Source organism: Myotis daubentonii, chromosome 10 (assembly GCF_963259705.1).
Source record: "Myotis daubentonii chromosome 10, mMyoDau2.1, whole genome shotgun sequence".
Lineage (NCBI taxonomy): Eukaryota > Metazoa > Chordata > Mammalia > Chiroptera > Vespertilionidae > Myotis > Myotis daubentonii.
Genome location: NC_081849.1, coordinates 9,102,677 through 9,125,632, shown reverse-complemented (window position 1 = coordinate 9,125,632; position 22,956 = coordinate 9,102,677). Strand labels below are relative to the sequence as shown.

At 40.6% G+C, this 22,956-nt stretch overlaps 1 protein-coding gene and 1 long non-coding RNA gene across 5 annotated transcripts in view; both read left to right on the top strand.

Moving 5' to 3' along the window:
• The window catches only part of TMEM168 (transmembrane protein 168), a 31,431-nt gene extending 20,403 nt beyond the window's left edge, over positions 1-11,028 (top strand). For all 4 annotated transcript variants that reach the window (XM_059711537.1, XM_059711536.1, XM_059711538.1 and 1 more), the window contains 2 exons: positions 971-1,245; positions 9,071-11,028. In XM_059711537.1, coding sequence (XP_059567520.1) covers positions 971-1,245; positions 9,071-9,618 — 823 coding nt within the window. In that variant the 3' untranslated portion in view covers positions 9,619-11,028. The remainder of the gene's footprint in view (positions 1-970; positions 1,246-9,070) is intronic.
• A 748-nt stretch (positions 11,029-11,776) lies between these two features.
• LOC132242634 (uncharacterized) lies at positions 11,777-12,509 on the top strand. The gene is made up of 2 exons (XR_009454683.1): positions 11,777-12,020; positions 12,187-12,509. It is a non-coding gene; the product is annotated as an uncharacterized LOC132242634 (long non-coding RNA).
• The last annotated feature ends 10,447 nt before the right edge of the window (positions 12,510-22,956 follow it).

Sequence of the window (22,956 nt, the reverse complement as noted above, 5' to 3'; positions counted from 1 at the left end):
CCACTGAGCCAGACCGGTTAGGGCGCATGGTTAGATTTTTATTCCATTATAATTTTTGTTTATGCATTTCTTCTTTTACTTTTTTGTGATCATTAAATCGTTACCTAAATAAGTATGGAACAAAATGTTTTATTCTTGTAATGGAAACTAAAGTATTATTTGAAAGCTATTGATAATACATGAAGCAAAATGTAAAGTTTTCAAAATTCCTGGTTGAAATTCCTTTCCTAGATAGGATTAATGATTTCCCCTCCCTCCATATCCATAATATTCTGCTAGTTGTAGGATTTGGTTTATCATCTTTACTAGAGTGTCATTTTACAATTGTTCCAGGAACAGATCTAGGTCTTCAATTAGTATTTAGTAGGATATGGCAGTTTGACTAAATTTTAATGATTATTTTTAAATGCCATTTACTAATAGGCAATTTCTTCTATAATTTATTACCTTAGGTTAGTAAAACTTGAACACCACTTTATAGACTCCTTTTCAATATAGGAATTAAATAAGTATATAATTAAAAATATTGCTTTCATACTTTATTTTTTTTTCTCAAGAAAGAAAAGTTTTTATTATAGTCCCCACCCATGTTCTTGAAATACATTGGGGGTAAAGTTAGTATAATTTTGCTTTTAAAATGTCTTGTCCATTACCAATCATTTGGTGAGAAAATATAAAGAACAAAGAGTGTAGTGCTGTCTACATGTGGAGGTATATTATTATCCCACCTTTTAGTTTTGTTATTGTTTATTGATAAGAAATAAAATTTTTAGAAACTAGGCTTTGATTTTCAAAGCTTAATTCTTAGCACCAGAAATTTTAGAAAGGGTGATTTTTTTTTTAAATCCTGCCATTTAGTTAGCAGAAACTATCATGCTTCTTAGATAATTACTTATAAGTGAAGGATAAAAATATGATATAGAATGAATGTTTCTTAAACACTGAAATAATCTTTTTTTTTCCTCCTCAGTCCTGATGGCCAGCCAGCACTTCTTCCACCAGAACATGTACAGGAGTTAAATTTGCGGTCCACTGGCATGCTCAATGCTATCCAAAGATTTTTTGCACATCATATGATTGAGACCTATGGGTGTGACTATTCCACAAGTGGACTGTCTTTTGATACTCTGCATTCCAAACTGAAAGCTTTTCTTGAGCTTCGCACTGTGGATGGACCTAGACACGATACGTATGTTTTGTATTACAGTGGGCACACCCATGGCACAGGAGAGTGGGCTCTTGCAGGTAAAGTCACCTCTGGCACTTTCACTGTTACGAAAATGCACCTGGTGTAGAAATTTGTCCTTCATTGGGAAACGTCACATTTTCAGAATTCTCTGTTTCCTACTTTACAGTTTACCAAGTGTATTCAGGGATCCTCAAACTACCGCCAGCAGGCCACATGCAAATACAGATATTGTATTTGTTCCCGTTTTGTTTTTTTATTTCAAAATAAGATATGTGCAGTGTGCATAGGAATTTGTTCATAGTTTTTTTTTAAACTATAGTCCGGCCCTTCGACTGTCTGAGGGACAGTGAACTGGCCCCCTGTTTAAAAAGTTTGAGGACCCCTGGATCTAACTTTTTTCTTTTTTCTAGCATACCTATATAGCATAATTTTAGTAATCTCCAAAGGTTTTGAGAATTATGTCTTACTCTTATTGGAAGAAAAAAATCTGTTTGATGTGATACTTATAATCAGTTTCCCTTTAAATTATTCTGAGAATTATTAAATACAGTAACACTTTTCAGAAGCTGATTAAGTTGACTAATACTTTTAAGTCTCTTAATGTTATGGATACTGACTTTCATAGTCTTTCACATGTAGAGTTTTATTTATCCTAGAAAGCTCAGTAAAATTTTAAACAGCAGGTGATGTGATATGGTGGGAAAAGCACTTAGGTCAGAAGACCTTGGTTTTGGTCCTAATTTGCCGCAATAGTGTTATTTTAGGCAAGTTACTTAACTTATCTTGGCTTCGATTCTCTCATCTATAAAATGAAAGGGTGATATTAAATTTCCCTGCCAAGTGAGAAATGAGATCTCTCTATATTATTTGTAAATGTGTTTGTTGCTCTCACCAACTAGAATAGATACCCTGTAAGTCAAGAGCTTTGTCTTATGAATTATTTGCTTAGCACCTGGAACAGAGCCTGGCACATAGTAGGGGGTCCTTAAGTAATTGGTAGATGGATAAAACTGAGTGAATCATGAAAAAGTAATTTTCTTACTTTAGGTTAGAAATACTTCTTTTAGGTATAATTATATCCTGCTTTTTTTCATAAAATAATTTTCATGTATACCAAGGACCCAAACAAAAAATAAAACAGTTAAAGTAGAAACAGATATTCAGATCAAAGAAAAATAATAAACATAAGTGTTATAGAAAGACAGAGGCAGAGCTGCCTATACATGAACTCCAGAAGGAAGAAAACAAACTCCATGCTAAAGTAGAGATGATTTTAAATCACATGGTCTCACTAATTTCATGCCAAATTTGTAACCAAGACTTTATCATAAAAATATTTTTGTAGTTTTTGTTTCTATATATAAATAATTGAACAATCCAATGTCTCCCTAGGAGTAATGGTAAACTAACATTTATTTATTGGCACATTTGAAGCACAGCTACTATGCTTGCTATTTCATACCCATTAGAAATAATCTTCACTTGAAATCCTTTGAGGTAAATACTGTTTCACTTAAATTTTTCAAAGGATGAAATGAAAGCTAAAAGTGGTTACATAACTTATCTATTGCTCATACTATTTTTTTTACATTCACAGTGGCAGGTGTATGAAGCCATTTATTTAATTTTTTAATTTTTTAAAAATATATATGTTTTATTGATTTTTTACAGAGAGAAAGGGAGAGGGATAGAGAGTTAGAAACATCGATGAGAAAGAAGCATCGATCAGCTGCCTCTTACACACCTCCTACTGGGGATGTGCCCGCAACCAAGATACATGCCCTTGGCCGGAGTCGAACCTGGCACACTTTAGTCCGCAGGCTGATGCTCTATCCACTGAGTCAAACCGGTTAGGGCTGCTCATACTATTGATTAGTGAGGAATCATGATTCAAGCCCAGATTTGCCTGACTCCTAGAATATGTTTTTTCCCCTTGTACCAAGTTGCCACCAAAGACAAAAAACGTGAAGGTAGAGAAATGACATATTCTGGTTAAGTAGATGTTTTTGTTAGCTTGGTTTGCCCATTTTCAAAACATTAGAATGTAGAAGGTAGTCAACATTAAAACTACTTGAATATAATTTATAAAATTATTTTCCTGACCTTAACTTTTTTAAAAATATATATTTTTATTGACCTCAGAGAGAAAGGGAGAGCAGGAGAGAGACAGAAACATCAATGATGAGAGAATCACTGATTGGCCACCTCCTGAACGCTCCCCACTGGGGATCGAACTTGCTACCCAGGCATGTCCATTGACCGGAATCAAACCTGGGACCCTTCAGTCTGCAGGCCGACGCTCTATCCACTGAGCCAAGCCAGCTAGGGCCTGACCTTACCTTTTTAATAACTCAAAATAGAACACAACTCTTTAACCTTTATGGGTATTTTAATTTCAGGTAAAGAGTAGCATTCTGTGTACTTCAGAGCACAAGAGAAAAAGTTGTAGTCAAAAGATCTTTAGAGAAATAGAATTTCAGACCTAAAAACAGATTATTTGTTGAAAACTTAATGCTTATGATAATAAATTATTTCCAAATTAAATGGGGGAAAAGCCATATTTTGATGGTCATACATAAGTCCTTAGTTATTTTGAAGTTTTATAAGAAAGTAATCTTAAAAGTAAGCTTGCTGTTTAGGTGAAGAATTTATTAATATAAACATTTTTTTATCTTAAAGTCTATTTCAAGTATTTTTTAAAAGATTGCTTTGGAAATAAATTCTAGATGTTCAGTTTACTAGTATTTAAATCAGCATTTTCTTTCACGTGGAAAAGTAAATAGACACCAAGATAAATATTGTGTGTGTGTGTGTGCGTGCGTGCGTATCTTGTTAAATTTTTATTCACTATCAGGAATAATTTGAAGAGTTAAAAATGCTAAAGTAGGAGTTTATAATAAGTAAATGTCTAGAAGTAGCATTCTGGAATATTATCTTTATATTTTTTTGAAGTATGTCACCAATAAGTTGACCATTGTGGAATCCCTCTGTTACCCACGATTTGTTCCAAATAAGAAAAGCAGCCATAGACAGAATGTGTAACTCTCTATGTCAGAGACTTTTTTTATAAAAAGTAAAAAAACAAAACAAAAAACAATGGAGAGACATAGCAGTCCTCCTCATAATTCAGCAACTGTATACCCGCAAGGCCTGAGGCACCTGGCCCCCTTGCTGGTAACCAGGCTGAGCCAGGCCCAGGGGCTGAGGCCTCTTTTCAGTCAGTTCCTGCCCCAGACACAGCCCTCAAAGGCTGATTCTGCCTCAGAGATAGTATTGAAAACTGCCCTGAAGAAGATGCTGTAATCCGGTCTAAACCAGTGACAACGAGCTCCAGGCTCTCAGAACTTTGTAATTGTTACTGTCTAAAAATCTTTAAAATAGAAACATCATAACATTACTTGAGTTAACAAGTTAAGAGCAGGTCCAGAACTAAATATCGCTGTGAGAAAGAGAATCTGTATTTGCCCTTTATCCTATGCCTTTACTCGCAGTATTTAGAATATGTAGTCCTCTTACATTTATGGGGTTTCATAATACGGAACCTGGTATTTTTGCTTTGTGGCTTGAGGGTACAAAACAATGATGGCTGTGATGAGAGACAGAAATACTGGGTTTGGCAAAAGTAGGTTTGCAGTTGTAAGTACTCGAAACACAGAGTTTATTCTTGTATTATTATTATCATATTATTTCCCATAGGAACAATTGTAACCTCCTTTTACCTACTTTGTAAATGAAAAATATGTATATAATCTGTAAAGTACTTTATCACAGACAAACAAAGCCTTTATAATTCACTCTCAATTACTTGAACTGCATGAGATGGCTGTTATCTAAGATAAATGTTAAGTACTTTGTATCTGGGCCAAAAGCCAAATGAATTTTCTCAAATTCATAGGAGAACGCAGAGCAAACCAAAACAGGAGAGACAGACATCGTTTAAAAGATTTTAATGCTGCGTTAGGTCTCTTGTTGATATTTAAAGAGCATATCCTATCTAATAAAAGAGAAACATGGTAATTAGCCATACCTCCGCTACCCTTCCCATTGGCTAATCAGGGCGATATGCAAATTAACTGCCAGCCAAGATGGCGGCCGGCAGCCAGGCAGTTTGAAGCAAACATGAGGCTTGCTTGCTCCAGTGAGGGAGGAAGCTAACGTTCCCTGCCTGCCGCTGCCGGCCTCTGAGCTTGCAGTTTGAAACATTGTTACAAATATAGAAGCCAAACAAAACCCCAGAAACCTGCTTTCAGCCAGGCGGGATCTCAGAGCTGGAGTTGAAACAGTGTTTCAATTATAGAACCCAAACAAACCAGATACCTGCTTTCAGCAGCCAAGGCCTAAGAGCTGGAGCCAAGCCTCAGAGCTAAAGCTGGCCCAGAATTTAAAAAAAAAAAAAAAAAAGGAAAAGAGCGGTTGGGAGCTTCAGTCACCCGCCAGCCTGAAAACAACCCTCAGCCCCTCACCCAGACTGGCCAGGCACCCCAGTGGGGACCCCCACCCTGATCCAGGACACCCTTCAGGGCAAACCAGCCAGCCCCCACCCGTGCACCAGGCCTCTATCCTATATAGTAAAAGGGTAATATGCCTCCTAGCACCGGGATCAGCAGAGCCGCGAGGCCTCCCGGCACTGGGATCAGCGTGACGGGGGCAGCGCCCAAACCCCCTGATCGCCCTGCGGCTCAGTGTGTGACAGGGTGCGGCGCCCCAACCTCCCCCCCCCGCCCCCCACAGGCCCTGCTCTGTGTGTGATGAGGTAGAGCCATAACCTCCCCATCGGCCATGCCCTGAGTGTGACAGCGGTGGTGCCCCAACCCCCTGATCGGCCCTGCTCTGTGGGTGATAGAGGTCAGCGCCCCAAACGCCCCCCACAGGCCCTGCTGTGTGTGTGACAGGGTAGAGCCATAACCTCCCCATAGGCCCTGCCCTGAGTGTGACAGGGTGCGGCGCCCCAACCCCCTGATCTGCCCTGCTCTGTGTGTGATGGGGCGGTGCCCCAACTCCCCTATCAGCCCTACTCTGTGAGTTACAGGGGGGAGCTCCTCAACCCCGATGGGCCCTGCTCTGTGCGTGACAGGGGGGAGCTCCTCAACCCCCTGATCGACCCTACTCTGTGCGTGACAGGGTACGGAGCCCCAACCCCCCTGATGGGCCCTGCTCTGTGCGTGACGGGGTGGCACCGCAACCTCCCCATCGACCCTGCCTTGAGTGTGACAGGGCGGTGCCCCAACCCCCCAATTGGCCCTACCCTGAGCGTGACTGAGGGTGGCATTGCAACCTCCCGATCCGCCCTGCTCTGTGCATGACGGGGCGGCGCCCCAACTCCCCAATCAGCCCTGCTCTGAGCCCGACCAGGGGCTGCACCTAGGGATTGGGCCTGCCCTCTGCCACCCGGGAGCAGGCCTAAGCCAGCAGGTTGTTATCTCCCGAGGGGTCCCAGACTGCGAGAGGGCACAGGCCGGGCTGAGGGACCCCCCCTCCCAGTGCACAAATTTTTGTGCACCGGGCCTCTAGTATATATATAAGAGACTTAGTGTAGAATGTGCTGAAGAATAGTTATTGAAATAGATGTAAAAGGTAAATTAGTGATGTTTTGTGGCAGATGGAATTTGTATAATAGCTCCTGAAATCTATGTTATCCTCTGGTCTCTAGAGAAATGTAATAGAATTGGCAGTAATGAAAAGTTAGCATCTCACCATTTTAAAAAAATGTATCTTCAGGAGTATGTATCTCTCACATCGATATTTCTCTCTCTCCTTCCCTTCCTTTCACTCTTTCTGAAAAGGAATGGAAAAAATATCCTCAGGTGAGGATTAACAACAAAAAGTGTATTGTAGCATGTTAAAACATTTTTCTAATTATAAAAGTAACATACACAATGTAAAAAATAATTGGAAAATATAAAAAAATATAGCAAAACCACCTGAAATCCAAACACCCAGCAGTAACCCCTGCTGTTATTTTTATAGATATACTTCGGTGTCATACTTTTTATCCTAATTGCACAGATAATTTTCTCGTCATTAAAATTTCTTAATAAATACCACTTTACTATAAAGTTCCCTTTCCCTCATTAGGTTTTACCATAATTTATTTCCATTCCCCTGGTTGTTTCATATTTTACACTATTTTAGATAGCAAAGGGAAGGAAATCATTATATGTAATTTTTTGCCCAATATCTACTCTTTCCTTAGGATAAATATCTAGAATTAGGATCATTGTATCAGTGTACAGTTGAGACACAGCCAGGACTAGGGAGAGGTAAAAATGGCAATTGCCTTGGCCATGAAATTTAAGAGGGTGCCAAAAAACCAAACAATCAAAATATTTTAATGTAACATTTAAAAATCAAAGTTAATGCAAAAGAAACTATCCACAATGAACCAGATGGAAAGCCTGCTAACTATAAGACAAGTTTGTAGGTCAAATTTATTTACTTTAGAGCTTTCTGAATAAACTTTTTAATCATTTATTGTTTTTCATGTATAAAACTGATTTAAAAATAAATTCATTCTAAATTCATTCTTGGTACAGGGAGGAAGAGTTTCTTCTTCATCTAGTAGGTGCCTACGTATGAGGATAGGTAACATTATTTATCAGTGGTGCACAGCGGGATTGGCAAAGTTTTTGTGTAAAGGGCCACATATTTTTGGCTTTGTGGGCCATAAGATCTGCGTTGTTGGAACCACTCAGCTCTGCTGCTGTGGTTGAAAATATCCTCAAATGAAGATTAAAAAGGAAAAAAAAAAAAGCAGCCATAGACAGAATGCAAATGAGTTTATTTACAGAAACAATGATATGAAATGTAAATTTCATATAATTTCCCATGTCACAAAATACTGTTCGTTTTTTATTTTTTTCAACCATGTAAAATCAATCCTCAGCTCTCAGGCTATACCAAGACAGGTAATGGGCAAGATTTGGACCACGAGCTATATTTGCTGTTTTTGATGTAGAAGAATATAAGCGTCCCTTTAATTTTTTTCAACAAATTTAACTTTATAAAATAATTTTTTAAAGTAAGATTGCATTTATTCTCACCTGAGGATATATTTTTCCATTGATTTTTTTTTTTTTTTTTTTTTTTTTTAGAGAGAGAGAATAGAGGGGAGGGAGGAGGGGAACAGAGAGAGAGAGAGAGAAACATGGATGTGAGAGAGAGACATTGATTGATTGTCTTCCGTCAGGTCCCAACTGGGCCTGGGTATCTGGGTATCAAGTCTGCAACTGAGGTATGTGCCTTTGATTGGGAATCAAACCCGAGACCCTTGGGTTTGCAGGCCAATGCTCAAACTGGCCAGAGAAATAATTTTTTAAATTTATTATAGTATATCCCATTTAGAAAAAATTTTTAATTGAATATATTGGGTTGACATTGGTTAACAAAATTATCATATCCCATTTTTTTATGTGAGTAACAAGGATGATTTTTTTTTCGGTTGTCGTTTTTTTAACCTGAAGTTGAAAGTTTTTTTTAAAAAAATCTTCTGCCCTAACTGGTTTGGCTCAGTGGATAGAGCGTCGGCCTGCAGACTGAAAGGTCCCAGGTTCGATTCCGGTCAAGGGCATGTACCTTGGTTGCGGGCACATCCCCAGTGGGAGGTGTGCAGGAGACAGCTGATCGGTGTTTCTCTCTCATCGATGTTTCTAACTCTCTGTCCCTCTCCCTTCCTCTCAGTAAAATATCAATAAAATGTATTAAAAAAAATAAAATAAAATAAAAAATAAAAAAAATCTTCTGAGGAAATACTTTGAAAGGAAGGCTCTGTTTTTCTACTCACATATTTAATTTCCAAAATTTAAAGAAAATACACTTAGGACAGAAGGGTATTCTTATTGAGAGTATTCAGAAATTACTTATTGAATTTTCTTTTGTTTATAGGTGGAGACATACTACGCCTTGACACACTTTTAGAATGGTGGAGAGAAAAGAATGGTTCCTTCTGTTCTCGACTTATTATTATATTAGACAGTGAGAATTCAACCCCTTGGGTGAAAGAAGTAAGAAAAATAAGTGACCAGTATATTGCAGTGCAAGGAGCAGAGTTGATGAAGACAATAGATATTGAAGAAGCCGACCCACCACAGCTGGGTGACTTTACAAAAGACTGGGTAGAATATAACTGCAACTCCAATAATAGCATCTGCTGGACTGAAAAGGGACGCAAAGTGAAAGCAGTATATGGTGTGTCGAAGCAGTGGAGCGACTACACTCTGCATTTGCCAACGGGAAGTGACGTGGCCAAGCACTGGATGTTGCACTTTCCTCGTATTACATACCCACTAGTACACTTGGCAAATTGGTTGTGTGGTCTGAACCTTTTATGGATCTGCCAAAGTTGTTTTAGGTGCTTGAAAAGATTAAAAATGAGTTGGTTTCTTCCTACTGTGCTGGACACAGGACAGGGCTTTAAACTTGTCAAATCTTAGTTTGAAAACCAAAGGAGATTATTATTATAAGAGTTCATACTACCAGTTATCACTAGTTTGCCAGTTTTTGTACATTACATTCTTATTTGTGAAAAATATCCTGTTACTTCTGTAGCTGCTCTCATTTTGTCTTTTTTCAAGTAATTATGGTATGTAAGTAGTTGGGAATAAACATTCTTTTATACTAAAAGTATGTAGAGATTCAGAAAATTCTGACTGTAAATGCATGAGATGTAAAAATAACAGTGCACTTTGAGATGTTTGCATTAGAAAGAAAACACTTGTCTATGCTCTGCAGTGAAGAATTAATGAAGAATTAATTACTCATGCCTTATTTTCTAGGCATAGACCAGGATGTTTACTATTATAAGGAAACTGAATTTGCATACAAAGGATTTTTTTTGTGAACAGTAGGTTTGTGTCCAAGACCATTTGAAAAATTACAAACTTTCTTAGAAAAGAAAAACGTTTACCTGAAATGCATGCAAAATTTGTTTTTGTCCATTACATTCAGATGCCTTGGTTGTGACCTAGCACAAATTACTGTTTAGATAAAAAAAAAAAAAAAATTTATGTAGGTAACTAAGAGGCTAGACTAGAGCCTAAAAGTTGTTCCTTTGTGAATTCTTGGGGGCCTATGAAAGTACTGGTAATTTTAAGAGTCTTTTCAGGGTAACCATGCTTTTTAATGAACAACGTTTTCAGCTATAAATTTCTTCCAGATAAGTTGTCTTCCTTTTCAAAAAGTAATCTTACAAATTTAGCAGTTTCTTGATTTAGACTATTTGCAATTTTCTAGAAATTATTTCAATCTCTATAAAGTTAAAGTTCTAAAGTTCCACTAAAAATTATTTTTCAAATCTCCATTAGTGATAACATTTTTTTTTTTACTGAAGGTAAAAGTATTGGAAACATTTTTTCTTGTAAGATATTATGTAAAAATATATTTATATTAACAATTTTACTTAAGCATAATGGTGAGGTTGTAATCTTTAAAACTTTTTTCAGTGTTTTGTCTCATTAAAGCAAGCACTGGTCAGGATATCTTCCAAGAGGTCATTTATCTTCTATTTCCTTCTAGTAATCCTTACATATTCTAAAGTTTTATCTCTGGGAAATAACCAAAAGGGAATATAGTTAAGTTGGGGTATAATCTAATCTTTGATGTTTAAATGGTGTCACTTCTCACCATCAAAGCCATTTTTCCAACCTCAGAGAGACGGAATAATGCCCCCGCCATTTTTTATCTGGTGACTTGCAAACTGAAGTTTTAGTTAGGAGGAAGTCACTAAGCATCAGGGAACTTGTATACCACTATCTATGCAGCATTGTTATAATGGTCTAATTTGTGCTTTGAATATGATTTTCAAAATACTTTGAATAAAATTTTGTTAAAAATTTTTAATGTAATGAGCAAATAACAGTTATTGAATGTTTTAGTATATTGCAAGTGATAGTCAAAAAATGCCGATGCTTTTTTGGGGTTCATGGTTGGTAGCAGGTGGATTTGAAAATTCCTCGGTTAAGTGTGTCTATATCAATATCATCCAAATGAAATAGTATTGTGTTTTATTGTTATTCAGAAATAGAATAACAGAAAAGCCAGATGTTAAAATGATGAGTTTATAGCTACAAAAAAAAGTTAAATTAATGTTAAGGAAAATCCCTTTGAAATTTCTGAGCCAATATTGAGCAAATTGAAGCTTTAAAGCATATCTCTCTTTATTCTGAGAGAGTCAAATTTAAGGTATATTCTGCATTCTTTATAAATATTAAAATAGTACTAAAAATCATATTCAAAAGGTAGAAGGCACTTTCACACTCAAAAAACTAATGTTTGACATTATTTTCTATGAAAGTACAATCAAAAAAGTTCTGGGCTAAAAATATGACTTCAGCCAATTTTTTTTAACTAAAGAGTTATGGATTGATGGGTTCTCTTTGATGGGTTCTCCTACCCAAACAAACAAAAACACATAAATGACTCTTAGGAGATGGTATCTATACTAATAAAAGGGCAATATGCTAATTAGACTGGATAAATGGGACATCTTCTGGATGTCCTTCTGGACAAAGCTGCAGCAGCTGCGAGGGCTGAGGGCTGGTGGCATGGGAGAGGTGGCGGCGCAGGCTGGTCCAGTGCCGTGGCCCCTCACAGAGGCGGCACAGGAGAGGCAGTGGCCCCTTTCACAGAGGCAGTGGGAGAGGGGGCTGCATGGCCCTTGTCCCAGTGCTGCTCCTTCCACAGAGGCTGGACGGGGTGCAACCTGCTGTGCCTCAACCTCCCACAGCCCTGGCCCCAGATCACCCCCACCCGGCAGGCTTTGAGGGCCAAGGGCCAGCAGCTGTGGTGGCCGGTAGTGGCAGCCTTCCTCTGATGGGCCCAGTCGCCTCCCGCAGGGGTAGGCCAGAGGCGGCAGCAGCAGCAGGGTGATGGGGATGGCACAGCGCCTTCCCCTGATGGGCCCAGTCGCCTCCCGCAGAGGTAAGCCAGAGGCGGCAGCAGCAGCAGGGTGATGGGGATGGCACAGCGCCTTCCCCTGATGGGCCCAGTCGCCTCCCGCAGAGGTAGGCCAGAGGCAGCGGCGGCGGCAGGGTGATAGGGCGGCGCCTTCCCCTGATCGGCCCTGTTGCCTTCCACAGAGGGAGGCCAGACTGCGGCTTAGGCCCGCTACCCATGGGAGCATCAGTAGGACATCCAGCCATCAGTAGGACATACGGTGAGGGCTCTCAAACTGTGAGGGGGCAGGCCGGGCTGAGGGACCACCCCCCTACCCCAGAGCAGGAATTTTTGTGCATTGAGCCTCTAGTTCTAAAATAAAAGTTGCCAGTTTTAAAACAGTAAAGTGATAATATAGAAATTCAATATTGTGGGAAGGATAAGTTGATTGGTTACTTTTACCTAAAGATTGAAAAATCTGATTAATTTTAGCCTGGCTGGTGTGGCTTAGTGATTGAGCATTGACTTAAGAACCAAGAGGTCAAGGTTCCATTCCTAGTCAGGGCACATGCCTGAGTTGTGGGCTGGGTCCCCAGCAGAGGGCATGGAGGCAGCCGATTGATGGTTCTCTCTCATCATTGTAGTCTCTCCCTCTTCCTCTCTGAAATAAAAAAATATATTTATTTTATTTTATTATTATTTTTTTATTTCTTAAAGTATTACAAAGAGTATTACACATGTCTCCTTTTATTCCCCCCCTTGACATTCCCCCGGCCTCCCCCACCCCCCAGTGTCTTGTGTCCATTGGTTATTCTCATATGCATGCATACAAGTCCTTCAGTTGATCTCCTACCCCCTCCGCAACCCTCCCCAGGCTTCCCACAGTAGTTTGACAGTCTGCTCAATGTTGCTCTGCCTCTGTATCCATTTTTGTTCAACAGTTTATAATGGTCCTTATTATCCATAAATGAGTGAGTTCATGTGGTATTTTTCTCAGCTTCCCAGGGGCCGTCCCAACCTCACAGGGGCCGTTTCAACCTCACCGGGGCCTTCTCAACCTCGCCGGGGCCGTCTCAACCTCGCCGGGGCCGTCTCAACCTCGCCGGGGCCGTCTCAACCTCACCAGGGCCGTCTCAACCTCACCGGGGCCGTCTCAACCTCACCGGGGCCGTCTCAGCCTCGCCGGGGCCGATTTGACCTCACCGGGGCAGTCTCGACCTCTCCGGTGAAAAATATATTTTTTAAAAGAATTAGTACTTCAGCTTTTATTTCCTTTATATTTTTATGAAATATCTTTTCCATCCCTTTACCTTTAGTCTGTGTATCTCATTCTGAGGTGGGTCTCTTAAAGACAGCATATACATGGGTTTTGTTTTCTTTTTTATTTTTTTTTAAATATATTTTATTTATTTTTTACAGAGAGGAAGGGAGAGAGATAGAGAGTTAGAAACATCGATGAGAGAGAAACATCGATCAGCTGCCTCCTGCACATCTACTGGGGATGTGCCTGCAACCCAGGTACATGCCCTTGACCGAAATCGAACCTGGGACCTTTCAGTCCATAGACCGACGCTCTATCCACTGAGCCAAACCAGTTTCGGCGGGTTTTGTTTTCTTATCCATTCAGCTGCCTTATGTCTTTTTATTGGAGCCTTTAAGCCATTTACATTTAAAATGAGTATTTTATTTCCATTTTATTTTTTAAACTTTCTTCTCTTTCTCCTCCTCCTTATCTTCCTCCTCCTTTTTTTTCTTCTTCCTCTTTCTTTTCTTCCATTTCTCCTTTAATTTTAAATGATACCTTTGCTGGGTAAAATAGCCTTGGTTTTAGGCTCTTGCTATTCATCACTTTGAATATTTTATGCCAATCCTTTCTGGCCTGAAACATTTCTATTGAAAAGTCAGCTGACAGTGTTATGGGAGTTCCCTTGTAGGTAACTGACTTCCTTTCTCTTTAAGCTTTTAAATTTTTCTTCTTGTCTTTACTCTTGGCCTTTAATTATGATGTATCTTGGTGTGGGCATCTTCGGGTCCATCTTGCTTGGGACTCTGCATTTCCTGGACTTGTATATCTCTTTTTTCACCAGGTTATGAAAGTTTTCGTTGTTCTAATAGGTTCTTCATCCCTTGCTGCTGCTTCTGATACACCTATGACATGGATGTTATTCATTTCATGTTGTCCCAAAGGTCTTTAAAATAACCTCATTCTTTTTAATTCTTTTTTATTTTTGCTGCTCTGATTAGGTACTTTTTTTCCTACCTTGTCTTCCAAATTGCTGAATTCATCCTCTGCTTCATCGAGCCTACAGTTTATTCCTTCCAGTGTATTCTTTATTTCAGATATTGCATTCTTCATTTCTCACTGGTCCATTTTTGTGGTTTCTATGTCCTTTTTCATGCTATTGAGCATCCTTATAATCATTCTGAAGTCTATATCTCATAAATACCTTACCTCCATTTCATTTAGCTCTGCTGGAGAATTCCATTGTTCCTTAATTTGGGGACTATTTCTTTCATCTCCCCATTTTGGCTGCCTGTTTGTTTCTATGAACTAGGTGGATATGCTATGACTCCCAGTCTTGGTAGACTGGCCTTATGTAATAGGTGACCTATGCAACCCAGTGGCACAATCTCCCTGATCACCTGAGCTGGGTGCTCTAAGAATGTCTTTTTTGTGTGTTATGTGGGCCCTCCTATTGTAATTGAGTCTTGATTGCTATTGGCCTGTTTGTACATTGGATCAACCCTCAGGCTGGCTGACAGAGAAGCTTAGCCCCCAACACAGCGTGCAAGCTATTGTGCAGGTGCTGATCACATGAAGCAAATTGACCTCGGCAGGGTTTGATGCCTGCCGAGATCTCCCTGGGATATGCTGCTGTTGTCTGAAGCTTGCCACTGGGTTTATTGTTCTGGGCCTCTTTGAAGGGACTCTGGTGCAGGACAATGTCAGACATTGCCTCAGAATGGCTGTGGGTAACCTGTTTGGAGCTATTAGTAAGCTTGTGGCTCCCTCTGCTGGGGCTAGGTGAGTGTGGAAAGGACCAAGCTGTGCACCAAGATCTGCTGTTACTAGCACTGGGCACACGGGCACATCATCAAATGTCTCAAGGTACCCAGAGATCTGCTTCTGCCTGCAAGCTGTCTGTTAGGCTCAGTCACTTAGAGCCACCAGCTGTACTTGTCCACGGGGGTTAGCTCCACAGGGTGTGTTGAGAGGGATTCCAACAGGTGGGGCTTTTGCTTTGCCCAAGCTGATGCTACATAGAGGGGAATGCTCTGCTTGGGAAAGGTGGCTTCTGCAGTATGGGAGAATGACTCAGCAGAGGGATCCTGCTGGCTGACCTCTCAGTTCTCTCCCGAGAGCCACCACTAGAGACTCCTCACGCAGTTCTAGACCTCTCTGCCCTCTCTTCATCAGAGCCCAGGGTGAGTCACTGCAAACAACATTTTGTGTGTTGACCCTTTAGGAGGGTGCCTGCATTTCCAGCTGTCTCTCCCTGACAGAAGAAGCCCTGCTGCTTTTTCACAGCCAAATGTTATGTGGGCACCTTTCCTGGTTCTGATGCTCTGTTTTGGGGACCCTGGCTTGGGGTTTAGACCCCAAACTATTCAGAGGACACCCCCCACAGCGGAAATATACCTCTAGCACTTTAGCTCCTACTGTGGAATTCCAGCCAGCTCTCTTGCTCCTCCACACTTCCTACTAGTCTTGTTACGGCCTGCTCTGTAAGTTCTTGTCATAAGGCTTCTCTCTCGCTAGTCTTCAGTTGGTTATTCAGGAGATTTTTCTATACTTTAGTGCAGTGGGCGGCAAACTCATTAGCCAACAGAGCCAAATATCAACAGTACAACAATTGGAATTTCTTTTGAGAGCCAAATTTTTTAAACTTAAGCTATATAGGTAGGTACATTGTTATTAACCTACCTATATAGTTTAAGTACTGTCGATATTTGGCTGCGTAGTTCATGCTGCGTATCCCGCCCACCTGCACCACGTCTCCCGTCGCTCGACCGACCGACACCCCCCACTTCTTCTAATGCCACTTCTTCAAAATAGACTCGCCCAGGCCAAAAACCGACTTCTGCGCATGGGCCACGAGGTTTCAATTGCACTGAACGTGCACGCCCGCATGTGGTATTTTGAGGAAGAGCCACACTCAAGGGGCCCAGGAGCCGCATGTGGCTCGTGAGCCGTGGTTTGCCGACCACTGTTTTAGTGTAATTCCCGTTTGGTCCTGGGTGGAGATGAGTATAGCTTTCACTTAATCCACCGCCATCTTGGCTCCTCATCCTTTCTTATGGCTGAGTAGTATTCCATTGTGTATATGTACCACATCTTTATTGAGTCATCTGTCAAAGGACACTTTGGTTGGTTCCATGTCCTTGCCAACACAAATATTGCTGCAGTGAACATAGGGGTGCATATCTCTTTGTGAATAAATGTTTTAAATTGTTTTGAGTAGATATCCATATGGTAACTGTATTCTTAATTTTCGAGAAACCTCCATACTATTTTGCATAGTGGCAGTACCAGTTTATAGTCATACCAGCAGTGAATAAGGATTCCCTTTTCTTCACAACTATTGTAGTTTTGATTTGCATTTCCCTAATTGCTAGTGAAGTTGAACATCTTTTCATACATCTGTTGGTCATTTGTATGTCTTCTTGGGAGAAGTGTCTGTTCATGTCCTCTGCCCATTTTTTAATTTGACGGTTTGTTTGTTTGGTGTTGAGTTGCATGTGTTCTTTATATACTTTTGGATATCAACCCCTTGTTGGAGCTATTGTTTGCAAATATATTTTCCCATTTGGTTGGATGTCTTTTAGTTTTGTTGGGGGTTTCTTTTGCTATGCAGCTTTTCAGTTTGATATAGTCCTGTTCATTTATGTTTGCCTTTACTTCCTTTGCCTTTCGTGTCAAATTCATAAAATGTTCTCCAAGACTAAGGCCCATAAGTTTAGTACCTATGTTTTCTTCTCTGTAATCTATTGTTTCCAATCTTTTATTTAGGTCTTTGGCACTATTTGAAGGTTTTTGTACATGTTGACAAACTGTAGTCTATTTTCATTCTTTTGCAAGGAGCTTTCCAATCTTCCCATTAACATTTATGGAAGAAGCTTTCTTTTCTCCATTGTATGTTTTTGGCTCCTTTATCAAAAATTATTTTCCCATATACATGTGGTTTTATTTCTTGGCTTTCAGTTCTATTCCATTGATCTGTGTGTCTGTTTTTCTGCCAGTAGATTGCTCTGTAGTACAATTTGAAGTCAGGTAATATGATACCTCTAGCTTTGTTCTTTTTTCTCAGAATTGCATTGGCTATTCAGTGTTCTTTATGGTTCCATACAAATCTGATGATTTTTTGTTCTGTTTCTTAAAAAAATGTCTTTAGAATTTTTATGGGGATTGCATTAAATATGTATATTACTTTGGGTAATATGGCCATTTTTCACTGTCCCTCAACGCTAAATGAGAGCTTTGCTGGGTAGAGTAATTTTAGTTGTAGGTCCTTGCTATTCATCACTTTGAATATTTCTTGCCACTCCCTTCTGGCCTGCAAAGTTTCTGTTAGGAAATCAGATGACAGTTGTATGAGTGCTCCTTTGTAGGTATTTAACTGCTTTTCTCTTGCTGCTTTTAAGATTATCTCTTTGTCTTTAATCCTGGGCATTTTAATTATTCTGTGTCTTGGTATGGGCTTCTTTGGGTTCCTCTTGTTTGGGACACTCTGTGCTTCCTGGACTTGTACATCCATTTCTTTCACCAGATAGGGGAAGTTTTCTGTTATTATTTCTTCAAATAGGTTTTCAATTTCTTTCTCTCTTCTCCTTCAGGCACCCCCATAATGTGAATGTTGGTACACTGGAAGTTGTTCCAGAGGCTCCTTACACTATCTTCATATTTTTTAATTCTTTTTCTTTTTGCTTTTCTGATTGGGTGTTTTTTGCATCCTCATATTCCAAATCGTTGATTTGATTCTCAGAATCCTCTACTCTACTGTTGAGTCTCTGACAATTATTCTTTATTTCAGTTAATGTAAGCTTACTTTCTTACTGGTCCTTTTTCATGTCTTTGAAATTCTAAGATCCTTGTAAGTCTCACTAAGTCCCTTGAAGCTCTCATGAAGATCCTTGAGTAACCTTATTACCATTGCTTTGAACTCTATATCCAATAGTTTGCTTGCTTCCATTTCTTTCATTTGTGACATGTTTATTTGTCTCCACATTTTGGCTGCTTTCCGGTGTTTGTTTCCTTGTATTAGGTAGAGCTGTTATGTCTCCTGCAATTGGTAGAGTAGCCTTGTGTAGTAGGTGTCCTGTAGGACCCATGGCCTCCCTACTCTAGGTGCACCCTTGTGTAGGTTGTATGCACAGTCTTGTAGTTGAGCTTTGATTGCTGTTGGCATCTTTGGGAGGAATTGACCTCCTGGCAAATTGGCTGTTAGGACCTGCTGCGACTATAGTGGGAGAGCTGCTGTGTAGGAGACACTCCTCTGGAGCATGACTTACTTCAGTGGGGCTTTGATGTTACTGAGTCTGCCTCTTGAGTGTGTGGCTTGTGGATGTGTAGAGTTGTAATCTGGTATGTTCTGAAGCTATCCACCAGGTGCACTGGCTCTAGGGCCTCCAGGGGGTGCAAAGTCAGCCACTGCCTGGGGCCACCCTGCAGGAGCTATTTGTATTGGGTTTGGAAGTGCCCAGACTAAGCAAGGCAGGCTGGTGCTATTGTTGGGTCTTGGACCTTATATTGATAGGATTGGGGCATGCTGTTACCAGCTGCAGGTTGTATGAGAGATTTTAGCAAAATCTGAAGCCTAAGCCAGGACAGGCCATTCATATGAAAAAACTGCTGCAAACAGCTTGGGTGGGGCTGCAAATTGGATGGGGCGGGACCTCATGGAATCACCAGGACAGAGAAAACAGTGTGGGCCAGGCTGAGAGACATTCAGATATGGCTGCCAGTCAGCCCTGCAGCAGAGGAGGTCCCAGCACAGGAATAATGACCCCTGCAAGCACCCCTGTCTAGGAGAAAGCTGCCCCCGATTTCCTGCCTCAATGCTAGACAATCCAATTCCTCTCCACATGTCCCTGGGTTTCCCAGAGCCACAGCCAGGCACCCAGCACTAGAGCTCAGAGGAAGTGGGACCTTGTAAGTTTGTGTGCTGGCCCTTTAAAAGGAATACCTGAATCTCTGGCAGCCTCTGTATCACTCAGCCACAGTCAGCTCTGGTTTTTACAGACAGTAGCTATGGGGACTTCTCTTCCCAGCTCTAGGACCCTGGGCTGGGGTTTGGTGTGGGGCTCGGCCCCCTTGTTCCTCATGAGTGGACTCTGCAGAGACAATTTCCTTTCAGATTAAGAAAAATGGCACACATGGGTGTCAGACCAGCCCATCCCACGCCTCGGCCCCTCCTACCAGTTTTGATGTGCTCTCTTTACTTCTCTAGTTTTAGGAGTTCCATTCAGCCAGCTTTCAGGCAGTTTTGAATGATGGTTGTTCTGAATTTAGTTGTAATTTTGATGTGGCTGTGGGAGACAGCGAGTCCCAGCATTTACCTACCCTGCCATCTTGGTTCTCTCATCTCCAGTCCTATTTTGAATAAGAGTGGTGAAAGTGGACATCCTTGTCTTGTTCCTGATGTTAGAGGAAAATCTTTCAGTTTTTTCACCAGTGAGTATGAGTTTAGTCAAGGGTTTGTCGTATACAGCCTTTATTATGTTGAAGTGCTTCTATATCTATTATTATTTAGTGTTTTAATCATAAATATATGATTTTATTTTTTGTTTTGTTGATGTGGTATATTGCATTGATCGATTTGTGTATGTTGAACCTACCATTGTGCCCCTGGGACGAATTCTCTTGTTTGGGATGTGTTGGGGTTTTTTTAAGTATTTGATTTGCTAGTTGGTTTGTTTTTGTTGTTGTTGTTAATCCTTACCGGAGGATATTTTTTCCATTGCTTTCCAGAGAGAATGGAAGGGAGTGAGGGAGCGGAGGATAGAGAGAGAGAAAGAGAGAGATACATCAATTGGTTGCCTCCCTTATGTGCCCCAACCAGGGCTGGGAATTGAACCTGCAACCCTTCAGTGCACACGCTGACACTCTAATTCAGCGGTTCTCAACCTGTGGGTCGCGACCCCTTTGGCAGTCGAATAACCCTTTCACAGGGGTCGCCTAAGACTATCTTGCATATCAGATATTTACATTATGATTCATAACAGTAGCAAAAATACAATTATGAAGTAGCAACAAAAATAATTTTATGGTTGGGTCACAACATGAGGAACTGTTTTAAAGGGCCAGAAGGTTGAGAACCACTGCTCTAATCACTTAGCTACATTGGGCAGGGCTATTTGCTAGTATTTTGTTTAAGATTTTACATCTGTATTCATCCAACATATATTTGTAGTTTTCTGTTTTTGTTATCTTTGCCAGGTTTTAGTGTCAGGGTTATGTTGGCCTCATAAAATGTGTTAGGAAGTATTGCCTCTTCTCAGTTTTTTGGAAGAGTTTGATAAGAGTAGGTATCTTTGAATGTTTGTTAGAATTCACTAATGAAGCCATCTGATCTTGGGCTTTTACATTTTGAGAGGTTTCTTATGGTTTAAATTTTCTCACTGGCAATTGATCTATTAGATTTTCCAGTTCTTTGTATTCAGTCTAAGAAGATTATATGTTTCTGGGAAATTATCCATTTCTTCTAGGTTATTGAATTTGGTGGCAATTCATCTTTCATAGTATTCTATTATGATCTTTGTATTTTTGTGATATTTGTGGTAACATATTTTTCATTTATGATTTTGTCCATTTGCATCTTTGGTCTTTTTTCCTTAGTGAGTCTAACCAAGGTTTTGTCAATTTTGTTAATCTTTTTAAAGGACCAGCTCTTTGTTGTATTCATTTTTTGAATAGTCTTTTTATTTTCAATTCATTCAAGTCAGCTCCAATTTTTATCATTTCCTTTTTTTCCTGACTTTTGGCTGCTTTCCCCCCTTCTCTTTCTAGTCTTTTAAGATGTAATGCTGAGGAGAAACCAAGATGGCGGCATAGGTTAACACCGGAGATTGCTGCCTCGAACAACCACTTCAAAAAACAACTAAAAGACGGAACGGACATCATCCAGAACCACAGGAAGGCTGGCTGAGTGGAAATTCTACAACTAGGAGGAAAGAGAATATCATACCCAGACTCAGAGGAGGCGCAGTGCTGAACTGAAATACTAAGGTGCGGAGTGCACGCAGAGCGGGCTGGAGGCAGAGGGCGTGGTTGTTGTTTTCAATCGGGAGGGAGTTTCAGACTCTGAGCTCCAGATCCGGGTCAGTCTCTGGGGACCCAGACTCAAACGGGAGAAGTGGGACTGTCTGGCTTTGGTCGGAACTCGAAGGCAGCTTTCTCTCCGAGGTTTGCAGCAGATGCTGGGACTCTGTGAGGCAGAGCCCCTAAGGACGGAACTGAGAGCAGCCATAACTGCTTGCTCTGCCTGCCCTGTAGATCCCTGGGGACCCGCCCCGCCCAAGCCCTGCACAGAGCCATTTGCCGGATAGCCTCAGGCAAACGCTAGATTAGCACCACCCTAGAGATCCAGCACAGAAGCTCTCCCACTGCAGACACAGCGGACTCTCATAGCCAGTTAGCCTGGAGGTCAAATCACCCCCAGTATTGCCGACAACAATCAAAGCTTAACTACAACAAGACTGCACACAAAGACCACTAGGGGGTGCACCAAGAAAGCATAAAAAATGCGGAGACAAAGAAACAGGACAAAACTGTCAATGGAGGATATTGAGTTCAGAACCACACTTTTAAGGTCTCTCAAGAACTGTCTAGAAGCCGCCGATAAATGTAGTGAGATCCTCAAGAAATCTAATGAGACCCTCGATGTTGTCATAAAGAACCAACTAGAAATTAAGCATACACTGACTGAAATAAAGAATATTATACAGACTCCCAACAGCAGACCAGAGGAGCGCAAGAATCAAGGCAAAGATTTGAAATGCGAAGAAGCAAAAAACACCCAACCAGAAAAGCAAAATGAAAAAAGAATCCGAAAATACGAAGATAGTGTAAGGAGCCTCTGGGACAGCTTCAAGCGTACCAACATCAGAATTATAGGGGTGCCAGAAGATGAGAGAGACCAAGATATTGAAAACCTATTTGAAGAAATAATGACAGAAAACTTCCCTCACCTGGTGAAAGAAATAGACTTACAGGTCCAGGAAGCGCAGAGAACCCCAAACAAAAGGAATCCAAAGAGGACCACACCAAGACACATCATAATTAAAATGCCAAGAGCAATAGACAAAGAGAGAATCTTAAAAGCAGCAAGAGAAAGAAACTCAGTTACCTACAAGGGAATACCCATACGACTGTCAACTGAATTCTCAACAGAAACTTTGCAGGCCAGAAGGGAATGGCAAGAAATATTCAAAGTGATGAATACCAAGAACCTACAACCAAGATTACTTTATCCAGCAAAGCTATCATTCAGAACTGAAGGTCAGATAAAGAGCTTCACAGATAAGGAAAAGCTAAAGGAGTTCATCACCACCAAACCAATATTATATGAAATGCTGAAAGGTATCCTTTAAGAAGAGGAAGAAGAAGAAAAAGGTAAAGATACAAATTATGAACAACAAACATGCATCTATCAACAAGTGAATCTAAGAATCAAGTGAATAAATAATCTGGTGATCATAATAGAATCAGGGACATAGAAAGGGAATGGACTGACTATTCTTGGGGGAAAAGGGGTGTGGAAGATGCGGGAAGAGACTGGACAAAAATCTTGCACCTATGGATGAGGACAGTGGGTAGGGAGTGAGGGCGGAGGGTGGGGCGGGAACTGAGAGGAGGGGAGTTATGGGGGGGAAAAAGAGGAACAAATGTAATAATCTGA